The sequence below is a fragment of the Schistocerca nitens genome, chromosome 4 (genome assembly GCF_023898315.1).
Source record: "Schistocerca nitens isolate TAMUIC-IGC-003100 chromosome 4, iqSchNite1.1, whole genome shotgun sequence".
NCBI classification, from domain to species: domain Eukaryota; kingdom Metazoa; phylum Arthropoda; class Insecta; order Orthoptera; family Acrididae; genus Schistocerca; species Schistocerca nitens.
In genome coordinates, this window is record NC_064617.1 from 347,536,154 (window position 1) to 347,561,426 (window position 25,273).

Below are 25,273 nucleotides of genomic sequence, written 5' to 3' on the forward strand. Positions count from 1 at the left end.
GAGACGAGATGGTGGTGTGAAGAATGTAATGTAGGATTGTGTCTACCTGACTGTTTCAAGCAATATCACACAAAGACAAATTTTACTCAATGAAAAGAGTTGTAAAAATTCAATGAAATAATTTTGTACATTTATTTTATAATAAATTCTGATTTATTGCAATTTCAAACTTTTTTTCTACCTCTGAATCATCTAATTTTCAAAATATAATAATTCTGTAAATATATGATATCTTACAAAAAACTTTAAACAAATGTTTAGATATAGGATGATAACACACACATCAGTTAAAAGGTTTTGATTTCCTTCATTACCTTTTGGTCAGGAGCCATGTAAAAAAGGCGCAAAAGTCTACGACTTCTGAGGGATTGCAGTAGTATCTGTGGCCCGACTGCAATGTGTTAATAGGATACAACTTAACATACTTAGACCAACACTCTATGAGGACAAAAATGTACATCACTCCTCCCTTTTCTTTCAGAATTGGTCTGAAGAAATCCGCTGCTGTAAGATTGTGTAATGCCTTAGGAATGATTGGATACACTTTGTATCTAACATGAGTGTTACTCTCTTTTACTTTCTGACAGGTTTCACAAATTCTAATTAAAGATGCTACCTTATGTCCCAACTTTTTAAAATAACAGAACTTGTTCATGTGGGCTATACACTTTTTTATTCTAGTGTCCATACCCTGTATGGACATACCACAAAATTTCATCCTCCATCAACTTTGGCACGCGTAAACACCACTGTCGAGATGTTATACTATCCCTCCAAAATAAATTATTCCCTATAACTTTCCACTTCTCTGCTTGATTAGGAGGTAAGGACTTTCTAATACACATGGCATATATCTCTGTAAAATAGGTATCATGAGGGACGTTGTCAGTTATTCTTTGAGCCATTTCTTGTATCCTGTTGTGCGGACATTCTAGTGTCATAAAATTAATCACAAAAATTACTTGGTTGAAACAGCACAACAACGAGTGAGTAAATATAATGAGAAGGCTGTCGAACCTAAGTATAACGATAATGACCTAGTCTTAGTAAAACAGCATCTTTAGAGCTCTGCTCTGAAGAAAGGAACATATAAATTTTTTCAAAAGTATGAGGTACATAACCGAGTACAAACAGTGGTACATCCCAAGCCTTAGTTTTAGTGGATCTTCTAACAGGATCAGAAAGAGGAAAATACAATGTAAAAGACATAAAGTTAAAAGACATAAAGTTGTATATCCCCCAGGGACGTTAACGTATGGTGTTAACGGACGGAGTGACGACCGTCGGATCCCTAGTTGTTTTCGGTGTTTCTTCAAACTTAGTTTTCCTGCACCGAATTCCCCTCAATTCTTAAACTGTTCTGTAATCTATTCTTGAATTCTTGAACTAGCCTATAATTTTAGTATGTAGGAAACCGGACATGACTTCAAGATTAGGACCAATTTAAGAGAATCACAGATCTCTAGATACGAAATGAAATGAATAAAATATTATTTGAGTGAAAAGTATATCATCATAGTACTATTCAAACAAAGTGATATCTAGATGTGATAAACTGAACAGAGTACTTTATGTGTGTATGAAATATAGTGTGAAGTGAATGACTAACAGCTATGTTATTGTAGTGTGTAATTTTCTATTTTTATAGAATATTTTATACCTTTTGTGAGATGTAATGTAAAGGGGAGGGTTTGTATCACTTTTGGAAGGGGTGGGTAGTGTAAGTACAAGCATGACTAACACTAATCACACACTCCACCTTTCAGACAACCCTCACAGACAAGTGTAACTGATTCTTCACCATTTGCCATTCAATAGGTGTTGCTAAGATTTTTCTTTGGGGGCTTCAAAGGTGAAGGTGAGATTGTCCGTTCTGTAGGAGACGTTTAACATCATACCTCCTCTGGCTTCTCACTCAACTACTGGCGAAGTAGGGATCCCGGGGAAGGGGGGTGGGAAGGGTTTTTTATCTTTGGGGCTATCTTCTTTCTCTTCTTCAATCTTAACAACCATCTCTACTTTTTCCTTTCTTACTTTTCCCTCGTTCCATATGCATATACTTCTATCGCTGAAGTCCTTCTCAATTTCCATGGTTCATTATAACCTTCAACTTATTTCACATAAGTCGGGCAAAGAATCAGGATACACAAACACAAATCTACATACACACAATGATATACTTAAGCACAAACAGAAAAGTTACAAATTAGGAACCTGAAGTGATGCCAGAACCACCAAGGGAGGTAGGGGAATAAAGATATATGCACACCTGAGTTGATGCACATATTACATTGTTGATATGTGACAGTTCTGCATCGTTATTTTTTTGTCTCTCTCAAATATATATTTACATTTGCTGTGCTAGTCCTCTGAGAAAAGGTATAGCACCTACTGAGAGTCAGTCAATACAGGTAGACTTAGCCATCTACTATGTATAGGCATGATATCTGTTTATATGGTAAAAGTGAGGAGTGAAAGAGGACTAGGGTATAAGATGAAGTATTAGAAAGTGGAATATGAATGTAAAGTAGATTTGTAATTTTACCAGAGAATATTTAAGAATAGTATACATAAAGATGTATGCTAGGGCAATGAACCAGAAGGCCTACTCAAGAAGGATATGCAGGGCGCATCTGACATTTATTGGATGAGAAAAAGGACGGCTAGGCAGACCTATGAAAGGCTGACCTATACTGTGCGGACATGGGCACCAAGAAGGGGATTGACCTGTACCATAGGAGGATAGGAATGAGAAATGTGCATACCTACCAAAACGGAAGGAGAAAGGGTACTACTAGGACCGACCCATATAAGATATAGGTACTATTCCTAAAGGGAAAAAGGGCAGTATCTTGACAGAAGTCACATGTTTAAAGGGATGAGTCTGGTAAGTTTGAATTCTATACATAAATAGCCTCATTAAGCTTCAGTTTTACAAATGTCCAAGGAGGGAACACTTTGATTCTATCCAGAGTTCCTCCAGATAACAATAAGTAATGATTAAGTACATACTTAGAAAAACATAATATGGCAAGTAAGAACAAAGCAGCAGAATATTGGTGAGTTACGTACACCTGTAATTTACAATTGGAAGAGGAATAGAAAACAGAGCTAACTCCAACATGGATTGAAAGGGTCATGTATTATAATTGTGGTAAAATACGCACAGTTATTAGTAGAAAGAGAGGCATTGTTAAAAGATAAAGAATTATCTTGTGTAATTGTACATAATGAATATGTATAAAATATTGCGTGTTCGAGCTAAAGGGAGGGATATGTAGTGCCTCGAGAATTTCGGTGTAAATTCTAGAGACACTCGGCTTTCCACACCCAGTATTTCAAGTATGAGGGTGAGAGAGCAGAGATGTGTCTACCTTGCCGCCGGTTTCTGTGTGTGCAGAATGGACGTGTATCAGGAGAATACGGAAAGAGTGATGCACAAGCTGCAACATCATCGCGAAAAAACAAGTGACCCGTATATGTAATAAGTTTCCGTTAATTTACGTCTATGGTCACAAACTTTTTGTTAACAGATTACCGGTTTCGGTCTTTAATGATCATCATCAGATCTGCAGCAAAAATGGGAAAAATATAAATACACTCGCAAGCTGTATACAGCTTGAGAACAATACATAGACCATAATGAAAAGTAGTACTGACAAAATTTACATTTGTGCGCTTTAAATATGAAGAGACATACCTGTTTCATAAAAACAAAGTCCTAATGTACTGCAGCCATAGTGGCACCGTCAAATGTAAAATGCGGAATCAGCACCAGCATCGTCAAACACAAATAAATAACATCACATGCACGAGTCATGTTGTCAGTAGTACTACTGTTTAAAACAAACTGCCATACAGTAGCCACAAGATGTTTGTGTTGTAAGTTCACCCGATCTTGCTAATGTCGGCATACACTAGTTTCCAATAATTAATTGAAACAGCGAAAATAAAGGGGGATACAATAGTTGAAGTCTGTAATAAGCTTATAACGTATAAAAGGCATTACAGTAACAAAAAAACAATAAAAAGAAGAACATGACAAAAGTAATATTGTTAAAAAGAGGAAGAGTTAAAAAACAGTGGTTGACATGTGCTCTAGTGCCAGTGCTTTATAAATTTATAAAGCGAAAAATAAAGAACCAACTAAACTGCTAAACTGGCAAAATGACTTTGTGCCCAATGCCTACTTTGCTTTATTTCACAATGTTTTACTCTAATCACTACACGCCTTGTTAAAACTGAGATCAAACAAATACTGGAAAATGCTGGTTATACAGAACTGAAATACTGATACCAGTTTAACCGATCCCTTTTCCCATCCCTACATCAGAGTGTGATACTCGGGGATGCTAACCTACACTACCGTATAGGTGGTTTCAAACAGTCAAACCTGCCACTAAGAACCTCCCCTTGTTAGTGAAGAAGTAACTGGTGACACATAGAAGGAATGGTTAGAAGAGCTGTACAAGGGATATTAACTTTAAGACAATATTATAGAAACAGAATATGAAGTAGATGGAAATTAGATGCGGAATGTAATACAGCATGAAGAATTACAAAGAGAACTAAAACACTTAAGTCAAAACAAGGCACCTAGAGTAGGCAATATTTCCTCAGAATTGATATCCTTGACAGAATATATCATGACATAAGTATTCCACCAGATATGCAAGATATTTGAGACAGGCGAAATACCTTCAGAGTATATATATATATATATATATATATATATAAAAAGAAAGAAAGTGATGAGACTTACCAAACAAAAGCACTGGCAGGTCGATAGACACACAAACAAACACAAACATACACACAAAATTCTAAAATTCTAGCTTTCGCAACCAATGGTTGCCTCGTCAGGAAAGAGTGAAGGAGAGGGAAAGACGAAACATACACACAAAATTCTAAAATTCTAGCTTTCGCAACCAATGGTTGCCTCGTCAGGAAAGAGTGAAGGAGAGGGAAAGACGAAAGGATGTGGGTTTTAAGGGAGAGGGTAAGGAGTCATTCCAATCCCGGGAGCGGAAAGACTTACCTTAGGGGGAAAAAAGGACAGGTATACACTCGCGCACACACTCACACACACACATTATATATATATATATATATAGACACAAGCAGACATATACAGAGGCAAAGAGGTTGGGCAACCTCTGCCCAACCTCTTTGCCTCTGTATATGTCTGCTTGTGTCCGTATACGTGCGGACGGATATGTGTGTGTGTGTGTGTGTGTGTGTGTGTGTGTGTGTGTGTGTGTGTGTGTGTGTGTGCGGGTGTACACCCGTCCCTCCACCCCCCCCCCCCCCCCCAAGGCAAGTCCCTCCGCTCCCGGGACCGGAATGACTATATATATATATATATATATATATATATATATATATATATATATATATGAACCCAACAATGACGTTTGTTATTGTCACTGTTACATTTCGAAGTCTTTTCTGTCGTCTTATTTCCTCCTTCTGTTTTTGCCAGTAGTTTCCCTTTGTATTCACCTTCTCTTTTTTACCGTACTCCACTATACAATTTTATCCCGCCGATATATACTCAACAATACGTAATAATACGTAACCCACTTCCAAAACACAACCAAAAAAATTTTTTCTTCCGCTACTGCTAAAATCCACCGTTTCGAGTTCACAAACATTTCCTTTCAGCTATTAAACAACCTTTTCGGCTAGTTTTAATAACTTTTGCTTTATTTCGATTTCCGTTTTTTCACATCACCGATCATTTTTAGCCGCTTCCCACAGGTTTTAACGTCATTATTTCTCCACCAGACAATTGTTAGCCTCATTTCCATAATCTGCCACCACCATACCACTACTTTTAATACATCCTCACGTAGTTTTTTCGAAATTTTCCCGAATTTCTCCACCCTTTAACGTGTTTTGGCGGCAACACAACCACCTAACTTTTATGCACATCGTTATCTACCTACACCATTTCACCACAGGATCAACATAACCCAGCTCCAACCAACCCCTTTTCGCCTCTTTTCACACCAGATCTCCATTTGCTTTCTACTTCACCCTTATCTCTCCCCACATATTTTTATATTCATTTTCATTTCAGCCTCATGTTACACTTTCAACCTTCTAGTACCATGTCACCCGCACAACACCCCCACAACGACCCCATTAAGTTTTATTTACATTCCCTCCGCAGACATGCCTTCGCCCTAGCCAGATTACGCTCCCATATTCTATTTTCTCAGGCTTGTCTCACATTTGGCATTACCCCCAAAGGCCTCACACTTAAAGTTCCCATCTCTGGCTGCAACCCTTCCTTCCATCAGTCCCTATACCAGTTCCAAACTGAACAATCCATTGCCCTCACCCACCTAATCCTGCACCTACACATCAACTCAGCCAATGAACACACCCGTCAACTCCTATCCTTAATAAAAGTCCTTAATCTTTCCTCTCCCACAGCCACACCGGCTGTTCAGAGCATCCTCCTACAGGCCAACCGTAAATTAGAACAGCATGCCACCCTCCACCTCAAAAAACTATCCAATCTCCTGGTTTCCCACCTCCGGAAAGGCAACTCACTCACCCTTCACAACCTTTCCAGCAAACCTCAACCTCCTCTCATTGCACACAAACCCAGTCTCTCCCATCTACTCAATCTCCCACTTCCAGCTCCACTCCCTCCAAAACCTCAAAATTCCTTTCAACACAATCTGGAACCACAACACCCTAATTCAGTAGTTAACCTTTCCTCCAAACCTCTCTCCCAATCCGAAACCTCTGTCCTATCCAAAGGCCTCACCTTCAGTCCCACTCCCAGATTCAACCAAACAGCCCTCGTCAAAGATTTACTGTCCTACACCCGTACTCTCTGCTGGAAATATCACTTTGCCACGAAGAAAAATGATCCTAATCCCACTCCTAATGTTCCAACTCCCCAAGACACTATCCAAATTGAACCCTGCCTGGAACAGTTCCGTCCTCCGTCACAGCGGGACCCACCTCCTCTTCCTCAAAATCACCCTCTCCAAACCTTCCAGGAATTTCTGACTTCCAGCCTTGCATCTCAATCCTTCTCAAAAAACCTTAATCCTACACCCAACATCACCACTGCTGAAGCCCAGGCTATCCGTAATCTGAAGGCTGACCGATCCATCGTCATTCTTCCGGCGGACAAGGGTTCCACGACCGTGGTACTTGATCGTCGGGAGTATGTGGCTGAGGGACTGCGTCAGCTTTCAGACAACACCACATACAAAGTTTGCCAAGGTAACCCCATTCCCGATGTCCAGGCGGAGCTTCAAGGAATCCTCAGAACCTTAGGCCCCCTGCAAAACCTTTCACCTGACTCCATCAACCTCCTGACCCCACCGACACCCCGCACCCCAACCTTCTACCTTCTTCCAAAAATCCACAAACCCAATCATCCCGGCCGCCCCATTGTAGCTGGTTACCAAGCCCCCACAGAACGTATCTCTGCCTACGTAGATCAACACCTTCAACCCATTACATGCAGTCTCCCATCCTTCATCAAAGACACCAACCACTTCCTTGAACGCCTGGAATCCTTACCCAATCTGTTACCCCCGGAAACCATCCTTGTAACCATTGATGCCACTTCCTTATACACAAATATTCCGCACGTCCAGGGCCTCGCTGCGATGGAGCATTTCCTTTCACGCCGATCACCTGCCACCCTACCTAAAACCTCTTTCCTCATTACCTTAGCCAGCTTCATCCTGACCCACAACTTCTTCACTTTTGAAGGCCAGACATACCAACAATTAAAGGGAACAGCCATGGGTACCAGGATGGCCCCCTCGTACGCCAACCTATTCATGGGTCGCTTAGAGGAAGCCTTCTTGGTTACCCAGGTCTGCCAACCCAAAGTTTGGTACAGATTTATTGATGACATCTTCATGATCTGGACTCACAGTGAAGAAGAACTCCAGAATTTCCTCTCCAACCTCAACTCCTTTGGTTCCATCAGATTCACCTGGTCCTACTCCAAATCCCATGCCACTTTCCTTGACGTTGACCTCCACCTGTCCAATGGCCAACTTCACACGTCCGTCCACATCAAACCCACCAACAAGCAACAGTACCTCCATTATGACAGCTGCCACCCATTCCACATCAAACGGTCCCTTCCCTACAGCCTAGGTCTTCGTGGCAAACGAATCTGCTCCAGTCTGGAATCCCTGAAACATTACACCAACAACCTGACGACAGCTTTCGCATCCCGCAACTACCCTCCCGGCCTGGTACAGAAGCAAATAACCAGAGCCACTTCCTCATCCCCTCAAACCCAGAATCCCCCACAGAAGAACCACAAAAGTGCCCCACTTTTGACAGGATACTTTCCGGGAGTGGATCAGATTCTGAATGTGGCTCTCCAGCAGGGATACGACTTCCTCAAATCCTGCCCTGAAATGAGATCCATCCTTCATGAAATCCTCCCCACTCCACCAAGAGTGTCTTTCCGCCGTCCACCTAACCTTCGTAACCTCTTAGTTCATCCCTATGAAATCCCCAAACCACCTTCCCTACCCTCTGGCTCCTATCCTTGTAACCGCCCCCGGTGCAAAACCTGTCCCATGCACCCTCCCACCACCACCTACTCCAGTCCTGTAACCCGGAAGGTGTACACGATCAAAGGCAGAGCCACGTGTGAAAGCACCCACGTGATTTACCAACTGACCTGCCTACACTGTGATGCATTCTATGTGGGAATGACCAGCAACAAACTGTCCATTCGCATGAATGGACACAGGCAGACAGTGTTTGTTGGTAATGAGGATCACCCTGTCGCTAAACATGCCTTGGTGCACAGCCAGCACATCTTGGCACAGTGTTACACCGTCCGGGTTATCTGGATACTTCCCACCAACACCAACCTATCCGAACTCCGGAGATGGGAACTTGCCCTTCAGTATATCCTCTCTTCTCGTTATCCGCCAGGCCTCAATCTCCGCTAATTTCAAGTTGCCGCCACTCATACCTCACCTGTCTTTCAACAACTTCTTTGCCTCTACTCTTCCACCTCGACTGACATCTCTGCCCAAACTCTTTGTCTTTAAATATGTCTGCTTGTGTCTGTATGTGTGGATGGATATGGGTGTGTGTGCGAGTGTATACCTGTCCTTTTTTCCCCCTAAGGTAAGTCTTTCCGCTCCCGGGATTGGAATGACTCCTTATCCTCTCCCTTAAAACCCACATCCTTTCGTCTTTCCCTCTCCTTCCCCTCTTTCCTGATGAGGCAACAGTTTGTTGCGAAAGCTTGAATTTTGTGTGTATATTTGTGTTTGTTTGTGTGTCTATCGACCTGCCAGCGCTTTTGTTTGGTAAGTCTCATCATCTTTCTTTTTATATATATATATATATATATATATATATGAGACAGGCGAAATACCTTCAGAGTTTATATATATATATATATATATATATATATATATATATATATATATATATATATATATATATATATAGAGGGAAACATTCCACGTGGGAAAAATATATCTAACATAGGGCTAACAGCCTGTGTAATGTTGTGGGCACTGGTTACTTTACTCTGCACAAACACCAAATGTGACTGCAATTTGTATCTAGCTGAAATGTAAGTCTAGGATGGCTCCCAATGAAGGGCAACAAAATGAGGCATAGAATATGGTCGACATACCACTGTGCTGCAAGGGTGTCATGCATGACAACCAAAGAGGTTCTGCTATGAAAAGAAATGGCACCCCAGACATGTCTTTGCTGGTCATTGGGGCTCAGTTCAAAGTGGGACTGATTACTGAAGACAATTCTGCTTCATTCAATCAGATTCCAGGTTGAATGTGCCTAACACCATTACAAAAGGGCTTGTTGGAGTACAGAGGTTAACAGTGGCCGGCACAAGGGGTGCCTTGGGCTCCGCCCCCTTCTGTCCCTTGAGTTCACTGAAGCACCAGTTGCATGTCTGATCAATGATAATGATTAATCCAGGGCTCTGAGTGCCCCTCTGATGATTGCTCAATCCTCACATTCTATCATCTGCAGGTTCACTGCTTCCTTCCTGACATGTTGTTCAGGCACCTGTCTGAGAGGCATAGTTACTGTCCAACTGCGTACACGAAATGAAATTTGCAAGCCTTTATGCCCTGGTGTTGACATGTCCCGGTTACTATTCTTGCCATCTGTATGGTGAAGTTGCGCTGTAGCATTACATGTTCATTAACCGGCTGCCATAGTTTACACTGGTGTCATTTTGCCAGTGAGCACAGTCCTTTTAGGTGTTACTCCCCCCCCCCCTTCCCCCTCCTCCAGCAGCAGGATCAGAAGTATTTTCTGATGGCAGGGGAGGGGAGGGGCTAAAAACTGGAGAGGGAGACCAAGGCCTGACTACAGTAATCAGGATCAGATGGATGTAGGGTTACATTAGTTATACACACATGAAGAGGCTTACACAGGATAGACCAGCACAGAGAGCTGTACCACCCCAGTCTTTGGGCTGATGACAACAACAATAAGATAGTGATCATTCTAATCTTGTCTTCCCAAACATTAAAAAATTATATGTAACTGAACTGGTTTGTTGGACTACGCTCACCTTAACTTTGTCAAAGAATCCAGGGGGTATGGCTGAAAGTAACATGTGTCTGCTTATAGAGGAAACAAAATCTAGGTACCTCTGCATCCCTGTTGTGGACCAGATGACACAACTCTTTCACCAGGTGTGGAACAAACATGTCTGAACATTATTTTGAATTTTCATAAGCAGCCTTCTCAATTTATGAGCCATTCCTGAATATATTTCCCAAACAGGTATACTGTGGGACCTTTACTATACTGTTTTTGCCTGTGAATTTTATTCCATGTATTGTAATGAAATGAAAAGAAATAAGATTGTGGGAAACATTTAATTTTAAGACAGAGAGTACTGTTAACATCCTGTCAAAACTGAGGTGTGGAAATCCAGGCAAGCTTCATAGGGAAACAGGACACTGTATAAAATTTGTGACTGTATCAACATAAATATATTTTCCAGTCATAACCATCACCTTGTAATGATTGATATTATACTGCTTGTCCCATAATTTTGTCTGAAACATATTCAGTTCAAACTCAGCAGTAATTTTATACTCTATTGCCTTTTTGATGTTTCTTGGTGGCTCAGTGTTAAAGTGCCAGACTACAACTCCAAAGGTCCTGGGTTTGACTCCTGGTCCCTCCTAGGATTTTAATCTGTCACTTATCACTTCATTCACGTCTGGCAATGTTTGTGATGTGAAAAATGCCAATTTGCACAATGATTTGGAGTCAACTTTAAACCGTACATCCTCCAACAGCTGGCTGGATATGTGAACTTAAAGGCCTGGATGACAACAGTACACCAGATCTGACAGGACCATGCCTAGTAAGTCACTTTGGTGTTCAAACCAACTTGTGGGTTGATGGCAGGTTTACCACCCTCCTTTTATTAACTACACATGCTCTTAAATCATTTACTAGTTCTACTCCCTTTTACAGTGCCTCACATGTACAATGATGTTTGAGTACTGCACTGAGAGTCCATCATTCATTTTGATTTTGATACCAAAAGGGCAGACAAAATCTTTCAAGATATATGTTAACACAAGCTATAAAAACACAGCTTTAAATATTGCTCTTTGTTAGCATACATTAAAACTTTCATACTTCAAAAAGGGTTATATAGAGCAGACATAACGCAGGCAAAGTTTAAAATTCAATTTCTGCGCACGCACAGAAGTTTATCTATTTTCTCTCCATCTTGCCTGGTTTCAATGTCATAAAACCATATGTGTAGGAACAGGGACCCGTACAAGGGTGAAATATTTCAATTTCAAAACCATTAATGTCCCACAGACCTTTTAGCTTCATAAGTCCAGAACAGTAAAAAACTAGCAAAAATCAGAAAATAACAAAAGTTTTAATTTCAGCCACATGTGGCTCTTTGCCGGTCGAAGTGGCCGTGCGGTTAAAGGCGCTGCAGTCTGGAACCGCAAGACCGCTACGGTCGCAGGTTCGAATCCTGCCTCGGGCATGGATGTTTGTGATGTCCTTAGGTTAGTTAGGTTTAACTAGTTCTAAGTTCTAGGGGACTAATGACCTCAGCAGTTGAGTCCCATAGTGCTCAGAGCCATTTTTTTTGTGGCTCTTTGGTGTTTCATTTCCAGACAAAATTGCCCAACACTTCTTATGCACACATTAGTACAATCACATATTCTTTTGAACATACCTTCATCAAAATGCAAAAGGAAGCACTCTAATATCAATTTCACAATTCTGGCTTCACCTCTCGCATGTGGCATATGAATGATAGAATTTTGAGGTTGCGTTTTTACATTTCTTCATGGAGGGTTGTTTGTTCATTTGTCTTTCCTAATTTGAAATTGTTATTTTCAAAACTTATTTCATTGTCATCAGCATCCATCTCTGTATCAGTTTCATGTTCCCATTTCGCACTTGTCAGGTGATTCTGAATTGGATTTATCATACATTTCTTCTGTTTTGACTTCATTGAGTGAGCTTTGTATTCTCTCTCGTTTTCTTCACAAGCACAAATACTGTAAAATGAGCTTGCATCATACAGTGACAACAAGATATTTATTTCACTCGGAAAGCAGTTAAAATTGCAGTATTAGACAACAACGGGCTCAATTAAAATGACAACAATGAAACTGCTGTAAAATTTAAAAAACTGACACTTGTTATTATTCTGATTTTTGTTACACTGTAACTGTCTCGGGGTGTTTTAAACATTCCACTGTATGTTTTCGATCAATAATGATAACTGAAACTTAGTGTACCTAATTTAATTTTTTACATAACTGTTAGATAGAGAGCTAACAAGAGTTTCAGACAATTACGAAAACTTAAACTAATAATATAAGTAATTTCTAATGTGTGGAGTGTTCACAGCAGACTGTGTCAGAACTACAGGGTTAAGTATTGTATAATTTAGTGAGTGTACCTAAACTCTGTCCCTAAACACAAGGAGTCTTAAATGAAATACACAAATGTTCATTCAACATATTTTCAGTGGCCACTGGCCACAGAATTAAGGGGTATAATTTAAGAGTTTCGTCAGTAATTCTGTTCTTTAATTAATGACTAATGGGAGGACTTGAACCATTGCACCTAAATCTACATAGTTTTCTTATTTTTCCTTTTCTTATTAAGATCATGAAACCAATTCTCTCTGCAGATTTGGATTGTAGGAGCACTTCAAATTGTTAACACTCAGACTTTCCCGAAAAGTTGCTCATGTGTGTCCACGACACTTTGTCATTGTAACACTACTTATGAGGGCACATTTCATTCTGTTCATTAAAGGCATATTTCATATTCATTTAGGGAAATGATAAGCACACTGTTGTGTCTCCAAAAACCACCACCATCATCGCCGTCGAAGGAAAAAGGTCATGAATATAATTTTAACCCTCCCCCCATATATTCTGATAAAAATAGATGTATATTTCTCTTGTTTAGGAAAAATTATATTTCCATTATATAACCTAAATGATACAAGTTAGTATGAAACTGCCAAGACAGCACAGCATGTAAGCCTGATGACGATATCCTTCAAATGCACATCTTGACAAATAACATTTGTAAAGTAAAGAAAGTTCATCGGTACAGTTACAACCACAGCCATGTGCCTCAACACACCCCATTTCCCATTATGGTTGAAAGAAAGATGATACCTTTTCTGTGTAAAAGTGTGATCTTGGTCTCCAACTGTACTGAATTTTGGAGGTTGTAGTATAATATAAATATGGAGCTGGAACTTTTATTGAAAAATATACTTTAAAATATTGGTTAAGTATGTTAATATCCAGAAAATTATCTTGAGGCAATTTTGTTCCTTAATCATATGCATCATAATTAGCATCCTCCATTTCCAGTGCATGACATCTGCAGACTAGAAGCACTCTGATCATCTCTTCACAAAGAGTGATACAATAAACAAAATGTTCATATATTTGTCATTAAATTGATAGTCTACATTTAAAAAATACATCACCTGATCAACAAGTAGCATTCCTAAAGCAGAAATACCACAGGCCAACTTTGCAGCATCCCAAAGACTCTCTGGACGAAATACATCTACTTCCTTAAGCTGCAAATAAAAAGAAAACTGACTATACAAATTTACCTTAAATAAGTACATACTTATCAGAAGATGATTTTTATAAGTCACAATAAAATATTATCTCTGAGATGAGACTAATTTGGAGAAACACCAGTCTCACTACATAAAATTTTATTAGATATTTAACCGTCACACAATTTTTTTACACAAACAGTATCATTCTTTGAAAAACAATAATAGAGAAAATTTCAGGGGCATCAAAGAATTACATTAGTGAAAACACTTAGAAGGTTGGTCAAATTATCCTGTCACATTATTACTATTTTTCAGGAAAGGGGAGGGAGGTGGAGGAAGTGACTGCCTGATCCTTACTACTATGAGAAGAAAAAAAGACCATAATGTTCACTTCAACTTCCTAATTAGATGTCTGATGGATGAGTAAGGTATTTCTCAAATATTTTAGCTCTTTGAGTCACTTTTAGTGCTAATGTCTTTTTCAATGCACATAAACACTGTGTAGTGTCTCAGCAATACAGATTACTAGTACCCATTGCAACCAAGCCACTGAATTGTCATGGATCACAAATCTATGACTGTTAGCTTACTTTAAGATAAGGAGAAAAACAGGTAAAGTTTAACCATAAGCAACAAAATTTCCATCATAGTATGCAGTAGAATGCTATAACTATTGTGGCCATTACAAACAAGAAGAAGATGCAGAATAGTCTGGTTACTGTTTGGATTAGAACAAAAAGCATGTAAATTACAAGACAAATACTTGGAAAACAAAAGTAACAAAACAGCCAATAAATAAAAATGTTAAAGAAGGTATTCTTAAAAAACTGTACAAAAATGTATGAAGAGCAGAAAATAAGAAATATTTGTGGTCAGTTTGATAGAATTAGTATCAGGGATAAGTTATATGCTCTCTCTTAATAGTCTGGGCAGGAACAGTGAATGTAAAAAAAATAGTCCAAATCAAACAACTGACTATCTTCTCATAAGCAAACTAGGTACAATCCTCCACTAAAATGTGATGCACATGAAGCTGTCACACACAGGTGAGTCCTCTCGTCCTCTCACTTGACAAGGAATCCGTACATTAAAGGGCAGCACACAGTCTGAAATCACAATAACAGCACTTAATTTTACTTTTGTGTCTGAAAGGAGTTATGTCAGGGTTGGGTTGTTCGTTTCACATACTGTACCCACAATTTCAGCCATTCTTCCTCCTACTGATACTTGATTTTGTCCATGACATACACACTCACTTGCCGTACCAAATACCTCATTTCCCTGAATGTACCCAATTATCCAGCAGAATGACACTTTCTTCTTCCACACACTCTATATTTGCTTCTCTGTGAATAGATACGCTACATAGCTTGAAGGTTATACAGAGAATGGGATCTAATGAGAAATTTTCAGCTCAGTGACATCATAAGCTCCACTATCATTAAAATGTTTTGCATTATACATATCGATTTATTTTGAGTCTTGTTACTATATTCAGATAATATAGCTGAGCAGTCAAGTAATAGAATCATTTCAATCCATCAGTGCATACTATCATATGGTTAAGTCACTTAAATAAAATTTGAAAGAACATAATCCTCCAACTCATGTTAGAGGACTATGTTGTGTCAAATTGTATGAATGATTGGTCGTCTCACTAATGAAGTAGTCTTTTGACACGTTATGAGAATAACACAGCTAATTTCAATTATAAAATGTGTAACTGCAAATCTTTCCCACACACTACATGCACGCAAACACCACCTTCTTCAGTTCACTTTGAAAGAAGCAGCTAGTGGCAAACAAAGCATGGGGTCAAAGACAGCTTTCATGGTTTTACAATATCAATGCATGAAAAAGAAGTCCTAAAAATACATTCCACTGCACAATTCTTAATATACACTTCCAAATTCAAAATTTCACTTTCCCCAAGAACTGCCATTTACCAAAACCTTGAAGTACTATGGCATTGTTTGTATGACTATCATTCTACGACAACCTATCAAAATTCATTCCCTGGAGAGCAATGTGTGGTAAAAGAAATCGTTAACTAAGAAACTGACAACAAGTTGTTACTTCAAACACAATGCAGATACACTGCACGGAAGCAAGAGTGGCTCACCAGCCTTAACACAGACCATCCAATGGAAAGTGTTCTCCCTTCAGAGTAAATAAAATCGAAAAAAATTTTGGTAGGACTGCTACATGAAGCACATACTGGGCACCTATAATCCAGATGGTATGTCTTGGATGCAGTAACAGTATGTTTCTTATCAAGCGTGAGATCCAAAAATCTGACAGACTTTTCAAAACAGAATTGTTTCTGACATCCTTGGTTCATGGGGCTTAAAAAAAAAGAACCTTACTGTGTGAGATGGAGGGTACTCTGTGTACCACTGTCACTTCCCCCTTCCCCGTTCCAGTCGCAAATGGATCATGGGAAGAATGATTGTTGGTAAGTCTTCATATGAGCTCTAATCTCTCTAATTTTAACTTCATGACCTATTCATAGGATATATGTAGGAGAAACTCAGCTTGCCCTTTTCTCACATGGTATCTGGCACACCATGGATGAAGGATTGCATATTACTGAATTTCTGAAAAGCATTTGACACACTGCCCAACAGCAGACTTAACAAAGATATGAGCACACATAATAGGTTCCCAAATATATGAGTGGCTCAAAGACTTCTTAAGTAACAGAACCCAGAATGTTGTCCTCAACAGCGAGTGTTCATCAGAGACAAGAGTACTGTCAAGAGTGCTTCAGCGAAGTGTGATAGGACTGCTCTTATTCTCTATAAATGTAAATGATCTGATAGACAGTGTAGGCAGTAATTTACAACTGTTTGCTGATGATGCTGTGATGTACAGGAAGGTGTTGTCGAATGACTGCAGGATGATACAATACGACTTGGACAAAATTGTATTAATTCCTGTATCTTCACCAGTTTGTTTCTATAAGTGGTAGCGGGCAGATGTATGATTAGATCCGTCATACCAGTATTGTTTCAAAATGTGTATTTAAACCGTACATTAAAAAGTGTTATAAAAAGTTATTAGGAAAGCACAGTTTATCCATACATTCATGACAACCACACCTGGCTGTTCATCATTTCACTCCCGCCGAGATCCTGTATCAGGAGGTTTGGAGCAGACGAGGAATTTGCGGGAGCAGCAGAGGAGCAAATCTGCATTGGCAGTGTTATAATCAGGACTATGCATAATGAAATTAATGTGAAGCAGTATGTAGCTGAAATTATGAATATTGATCTTAAATGTATTGATATTGAAGGTCTGTTGATATTGGTACCAGTTAAAGTTCACCCAGGATACGCGTACAGATTTATAAATTACCTTCCAATTTCTTTCAACTATTTTTTCCAATCTATTATTTTTTTCAATTATTCAAGTAGCAATTATTAATCAGTTTCCATCATTTGCTTGCCCACATGTGTCATTATTCAATGGCAACCATTTCAAGGATGGCGCCAAGCGAAATATGAACAGACTTTTCAGTTGTTGAGGGGGAAAAAAAAAGTGATATAAATGATTCATTTTATTGTTACAAGAAACTAATGAAACTCTTGTTGTATTTGTTACATGTCTGTGCGATTGGGAATAAGAAAAACACTGAAGGAGCAAATTAAAATTAAATTCTGCCTACAAACCAGACACGACAGGAATGCTGATTTCAGTGGTAAAGGTAGGAAGCTGCTAAGCTGTATGCTTATATGGCTACGCTTGGCACCATCTCTCTGGCAGTAGATACTCTCTATTCCTTCCAATCAATATCCTTTATGGGAAGTGCATTTTTACAGAAATGATGAAAATTTGTACAAAGTCATCATTAAAGTGCAAGATAAGTCATTCAAATTTTATAAGACTGTGTCACATAATCATCAGGTTCATTAGTGACTACGCAGCTAAATCTACTTCAATTTTCATTTTTGAAAATATATATAATTTTGTTAAAAACTATTCACAATGGAGTCAAAGGAAATGGTTGTTGTTGAAAATTCATTACAAAATGCAATATGCCAAAATGTCAGAAATCCTAGCTTGGCAACAGTTGAAGATAACGCGCCAACTCGTGAACTGGCTGATGGCAACCAAAAGAATGAGAATGGTGTCCCACTATCAAAAAATTGATGACACTGGTAATAGAACTAATCATGATGTCACTTTTATGATGCTCAATGAAACAATTTTTCAATTTTCACCAGGAAACGTTTTTTCAAATAGTGAAACTGAAGGATGCGACAGCAAAAACTCCTTTGATTGTTTGCTCACGATGTCATGAATGCAAGAACAGGAAACAGTTCATAAAAACAGTGTAAATACTAGTCAGACACAAAATTTGATACAACTCGTGCAACAAATAACACAACAGTTTACAAAACAACAGGAATTTCAGGAAAGTGTAACACAACAACTTAAAGGTATGACACAGCAGTTCACAAAACATTAGGCAAATATAGGACAACAGTTTACACAGCAAAATCAGGCATTAACAATTTCAAGAATGGTATTAGTCAACAGTTCAGTGAGGTGAGAAAAACTAAACACACTGAATTATTTGACGAACTATCCGGGAAGTTGACAGAGCTAGGTAAACAACTAAAACAAGAAATAATTACCAACATGTCCTGCAATATAAATACATTAACGGAAAAGGTATCGCCTGAAGATGATAAACAGGAACAACTTGCAGGTGAGCTACAAAACTCTCAAATTCAAGAGACACAATCCTAAGTGGATGCATCAGTAAAAATTGTGACGGATGCAGTCAGTGAGCTGCAAGTCACGTGTATAAACTTACCTACAGAAGTACAAAAGATCAGTCTAAGAGTAGACCAGTTAAGTTTAGCACAAAAATTTGCCAAAAAAACAGAGAGATAAAACATATACAGATGTAAAGGAAATAACTGAAAAAGCTGAACCTGGGGTGATGAAAATGTAGTATCAGAGAGCAAAATTTACGTAAATACTGTACAAGAAGCTCTAAAGGAAAAAGAAAGTCAACATGTAGCTAAAATAGATTTAGGATTAAAGGAAGCAGAGGAAAGGTTACGAGGTAGTATTGCAAAACCTACTGACATTCCAAAACAACATTTGACAGAAAACAAACCCATGCTATTAGAGAAGTTAGATACTTTCACCGGTTATCCACAATACATGGGTTGCCCATCAAAGGAAAGTAGTGAAAGTTGCAGAATGCAGCAACACTTGCCGGCAGCTGCACCTCTTGAGCAAGCACAACTGCCATGCACTATGCCACAAGCGAACACAAACACACCTCTTACTGACAGTGCGGCATGTTTGTCAACATTACTTGCAGATGAACGATTATTTAGGCATTGACAATTTCCGGTATTTATCTCCAAAAAAAAACTCGTGGTCTATATCAGAGTACTTCGAAATGTTTTATCTGGTACCTGGACCGAAGCCTAGAAAATTAGATATGTTGTTGGATACACGCAGGGTGACGTTCTGCTTTGGACTATGGTCATGGTGGAACATAGCCACTTCTATGAACAGTTTGAGAGAGCCTTTGTGGGTAAATACTGGTCTGAGGCCGTACAAGAGAGGCTCAGACATGAAGTATTCAACCCGGCTCCATTCAATAGCAAAAATGGAAGCTTAAGGGGCTATTTTCAAAAATATTTGAACAAAACCAGATACTGGACAAACCCGGTATCTCAAGTAGATGTGCTAAAAATTTTAAGAGCCGTCTTCCTGCCCACATTAGGGAAAAACTCATTACCATTCCACAAAACGATACCGAATACTTTCTATCTGTACTGAATTCAACACATTTGATATATGAAGAGAGACCAGTACAACCTAAGTCTGTTAATACACAGATATGCCACAGATATTTACTGACCAACAAATGAACAATGGATTCATAGTGCAACATGGATGGAAGCCTTACCCCACACAGACCTATGGTAATGGTAATGGTAAGCACAACGGCAATAGGGAAAGCCGTAAATTCAAGGGCAGATATAAAAGAAATGGGCAAAAATTTAACAAAAGCAACTACATCGGACAAGTAGCATATGGCCAGCCTGCACAACATGTACAGACACTGTGATGTTCGCCTGCTTTATTGTTCTTAGTTGATAGTCCTCGGTGTCGATGTACTGCATTTTTATACTGGTGAAAAACTGGGGTGTGGAAGTTCAACACTGACTACTATAAATGATGTAACAGACAGCTGCACAGTTGCGTTTCACAGTTCTTTACTCTCACTGTTCACAACCCTCCAATATTACATATATTTGGCCAGTTCACTATTGGTAAATTTAGATAAGCCTCATTAATAGCTTGCAGGCACACATCAGTGTACTGCTACAATAGTTTGCTGTTGAACATCTATGAGCAGTAAAAACCTAACCACACAGTTCACAGTTTTTTCAGAATAATACAGACACTTTCATTGCTGTAACACATGGCCTATTAATGTTACACTAATTCCACTGTTTAGTTGACACACTGTTGCTATTATAAATTGATACAGGCTTCCTGTCTGAAAATCGGCTGTGAACTGTCTCAGGACAAAAATTGGGCCTTTATATATCCTCACAATAATAGGTATTGAAACTACACATTGTTCGATGTTTAAGTTACAGAAATTACAATTAAAACATAAGTCATTCAATTAACAGAATATGTAAAAAAATTCCTCCTTTTAAACAGTTACTACTACAAGGGTTAGGCCAAATTATTTATTTAAATAATGAAATTAACAGATATAATTATACAAACAATACTTTTGACAAATCTGGTAATTATTTTGGAATTAATTAAGAGCTGGCTTTTCTAGTGTGTTTTTGAATAGAGCTAAATAAATACTTTAAGAATCCTAGCAGGTCTTCTTCCAAGTGTTTATAATTAGTAGAGAATTTATATTTGTTTATAAGTCAACAACAGAATTTAAGTCACGAAAGAATAACTGATTTTACCCAATAACAAAGGACATTAACTAGGAATAATCAAAATAAATTAGGAAATTAATTACATACACAAAACTAATCACAAAATTAGATCTGTGGTATATTCCTTAAGACTGAGTGGCAACCTTTCTCTTTTATGAAAATGCAGATTATACTCAAGTATGTTAATGGTAATTAGTCAAAAATGAAAAAATAAATTTAAGGAGGCAGATGGCAAAACAAGAGAGGAAGTAAAGAGATCCCAGCTTGTTTCATCACAACACAAGCTACCAGCAATTATCAGCCGATTGCTTGGCAAACACAAAACAATACCAGACAGCTGAAGAAACCACAGACAGCGGTATTCGGCCAGCAAAGGAATGCACATGTGCCAAATAACGTGCAAAGGCAAAGATAATTTCAGTTGGGAGCCTCACAGGATACTAATTGGCGTAATCAAACACCAACAACCAATATAGTAGAAGTTACGCCTAACCCACAGACCGATGCCACCACAACACCGGAAAACTTGAACCAGTCATGGTAGGACCCTGTTCTGTGATCTTGGAGGAGAGTAGGCAGCATGAGCTTAATTGGCACTTGCTTTATCAGATACAATCGTGGTAGTGATTTGAAAGATGATCTGTATCAAAGTAATGAGGGTACACAGGAAAAATTGTCAGAGGGCAAGGTACAAGCTACTATTAAAGCCAAAATATTTGACCACGATATATCCATTGTGCTTGACACAGGTGCTATGACTAATTTGATGCCACAGGGATTCTTTCAAGAACTGAAGAAACATGGGCATAAACCCACACTGCCAGTGCAAAATTACAAGGTACAAACTGCCACTGGTCAGAAATCGAAAGGAGTCAAACTACAAGCCTTAATTCCCCATCCAATTAGAACAGCACTTTGTTAGAAGAGAAAACTTATGTACATGTTTGTTAAAAGAAGCCAACATGCCCGTATGAATTGATAACCATTCAGGGTAACTCCAATGGCCAAAAATAAAGGCTTTACCCATACTGGCCAGGATTACCAACTCTCAAAAAGGGAAATAAGCTCACACACTGTGCACTTCTGTATGACGTCAGTGCACGGGGGGGGGGGGGGGGGGGGGGGGGGGGGCAATTATGTTGAATCATATTATTTTTTTCTTTATTTTCTCATTCTTTTCTTTTTATGTATGTAAACGGAATGACTTATAGGCCGTGACAAAGATAAATTAATGGGTTGTTTTGTAGCAAGGATATTATTTTGCTACATCTATCAGGAGAAAGAAAACTGACATTCTACAGATCAGGGCGTGGAATGTCAGATCCCTTAATCAGGCAAGTAGGTTAGAAAATTTAAAAAGGGAACTGGATAGGTTAAAGTTAGATATAGTGGGAATTAGTGAAGTTCGGTGGCAGGAGGAACATGACTTCTGATCAGGTAAATACAGGGTTATAAATACAAAATCAAATAGGGGTAATGCAGGAGTAGGTTTAATAATGAATAAAAAAATAGGAGTGCGGTTAAGCTACTTCAAACAGCATAGTGAACGTATTATAGTGGCCAAGATAGACACGAAGCCCATGCCTACTACAGTAGTACAAGTTTATATGCCAACTAGCTCTGCAGATGACGAAGAAATTGAAGAAATGTATGATGAGATAAAAGAAATTATTCAGGTAGTGAAGGGAGACGAAAATTTAATAGTCATGGGTGACTGGAATTCGACAGCAGGAAAAGGGAGAGAAAGAAACATAGTAGGTGAATATGGATTGGGGCTAAGAAATGAAAGAGGAAGCCGTCTGTTAAAATTCTGCACAGACCATAACTTAATCATAGCTAACACTTGGTTCAAGAATCGTAAAAGAAGGTTGTATACATGGAAGAATCCTGGAGGTACTAAAAGGTATCAGATAGATTATATAATGGTAAGACAAAAGATTTAGGAACCAGGTTTTAAATTGTAGGACATTTCCAGGGGCAGATGTGGACTCTGACCACAATCTATTGGTTATGAACTGTAGATTAAAACTGAAGAAATTGCAAAAAGGTGGGAATTTAAGGAGATAGGACCTGGATAAACTGACTAAACCAGAGGTTGTACAGAGTTTCAGGGAGAGCATAAGGGAACAATTGACAGGAATGGGGGAAAGAAATACAGTAGAAGACGAATGGGTAGCTCTGAGGGATGAAGTAGTGAAGGCAGCAGAGGAGCAAGTAGGTAAAAAGACGAAGGCAAGTAGAAATCCTTGGGTAACAGAAGAAATATTGAATTTAGCTGATGAAAGGAGAAAATATAAAAATGCAGTAAATGAAGCAGGCAAAAAGGAATACAAACGTCTCAAAAATGAGATCGACAGGAAGTGCAAAATGGCTAAGCAGGCATGGCTAGAGGACAAATGTAAGGACGTGGAGGCTTATCTCACTAGAGGTAAGATAGATACAGCCTACAGGATAATTAAAGAGACCTTTGGAGAAAAGAGAGCCACTTGTATGAATATCAAGAGCTCAGATGGAAACCCAGTTCTAAGCAAGGAAGGGAAAGCAGAAAGGTGGAAGGAGTATATAGAGGGTCTATACAGGGGTGATATACTTGACGACAATATTATGGAAATGGAAGAGGATGTAGATGAAGATGAAATGGGAGATACGATACTGCGTGAAGAGTTTGACAGAGCAGTGAAAGACCTGAGATGAAACAAGGCCCCGGGAGTAGACAACATTCCATTAGAACTACTGACGGCCTTGGGAGAGCCAGTCCTGACAAAACTCTACCATCTGGCGAGCAAGATGTACGAGACAGGCGAAATACCCTCAGACTTCAAGAAGAATATAATAATTCCAATCCCAAAGAAAGCAGGTGTTGAAATATGTGAAAATTACCGAACTATCAGTTTAATAAGTCACAGCTGCAAAATACTAACACGAATTATTTACAGACGAATGGAAAAGCTAGTAGAAGCTGACCTCGGGGAAGATCAGTTTGGATTCCGTAGAAATGTTGGAACACGTGAGGCAATACTAACCTTACGACTTATCTTAGAAGAAAGATTAAGGAAAGGCAAACCTACGTTTCTAGCATTTGTGGACTTAGAGAAAGCTTTTGACAATGTTGACTGGAATACTCTCTTTCAAATTGTAAAAGTGGCAGGGGTAAAATACAGGGAGCGAAAGGCTATTTACAATTTGTACAGAAACCAGATGGCAGTTATAAGAGTCGAGAGGCATGAAAGGGAAGCAGTGGTTGGGAAGGGAGTGAGACAGGGTTGTAGCCTCTCCCCGATGTTATTCAATCTGTATATTGAGCAAGCAGTAAAGGAAACAAAAGAAAAATTTGGAGTAGGTATTAAAATCCAGGGAGAAGAAATAAAAACTTCAAGGTTCGCCGATGACATTGTAATTCTGTCAGAGACAGCAAAGGACTTGGAAGAGCAGTTGAATGGAATGGACAGTGTCGTGAAAGGAGGATATAAGATGAACATCAACAAAAGCAAAACAAGGAGAATGGAATGTAGTCAAATTAAATCGGGTGATGCTGAGGGAATTAGATTAGGAAATGAGATACTAAAAGTAGTAAAGGAGTTTTGCTATTTGGGGAGCAAAATAACTGATGATGGTCGAAGTAGAGAGGATATTAAATGTAGACTGGCAATGGCAAGGAAAGCGTTTCTGAAGAAGAGAAATTTGTTAACATGGAGTATAGATTTAAGTGTCAGGAAGTTGTTTCTGAAAGTATTTGTATGGAGTGTAGCCATGTACGGAAGTGAAACATGGACAATAAATAGTTTAGACAAGAAGAGAATAGAAGCTTTCGAAATGCGGTGCTACAGAAGAGTGTTGAAGATTAGGTGGGTAGATCACGTAACTAATGAGGAGGTATTGAATAGGATTGGGGAGAAGAGAAGTTTGTGGCACAACTTGACTAGAAGAAGGGATCGGTTGGTAGGACATGTCCTGAGGCATCAATGGATCACAAATTTAGCATTGGAGGGCAGCGTGGAGGGCAAAAATCGTAGAGGGAGACCAAGAGATGAATACACTAAGCAGATTCAGAAGGATGTAGTTTGCAGTAGGTACTGGGAGATGAAGGAGCTTGCACAGGATAGATTAGCATGGAGAGCTGCATCAAACCAGTCTCGGGACTGAAGACCACAACAACAACAACAACTACAACATCTGCATGAAAAAAAAGGAAGAAGAAATACACTCTTCAATTTATTAATTACCGTATCTTTACCAG

General features: G+C 39.0%; 1 protein-coding gene across 1 annotated transcript in view; it reads right to left on the bottom strand.

Annotated features, from left to right (window-relative positions):
* LOC126251734 (85/88 kDa calcium-independent phospholipase A2-like) overlaps window positions 1-25,273 on the bottom strand; it is a 188,426-nt gene that overhangs the window by 13,608 nt on the left and 149,545 nt on the right. Inside the window, exon 11 of the mRNA XM_049952340.1 lies at window positions 14,009-14,104. Coding sequence (XP_049808297.1) covers window positions 14,009-14,104 — 96 coding nt within the window. The remainder of the gene's footprint in view (window positions 1-14,008; window positions 14,105-25,273) is intronic.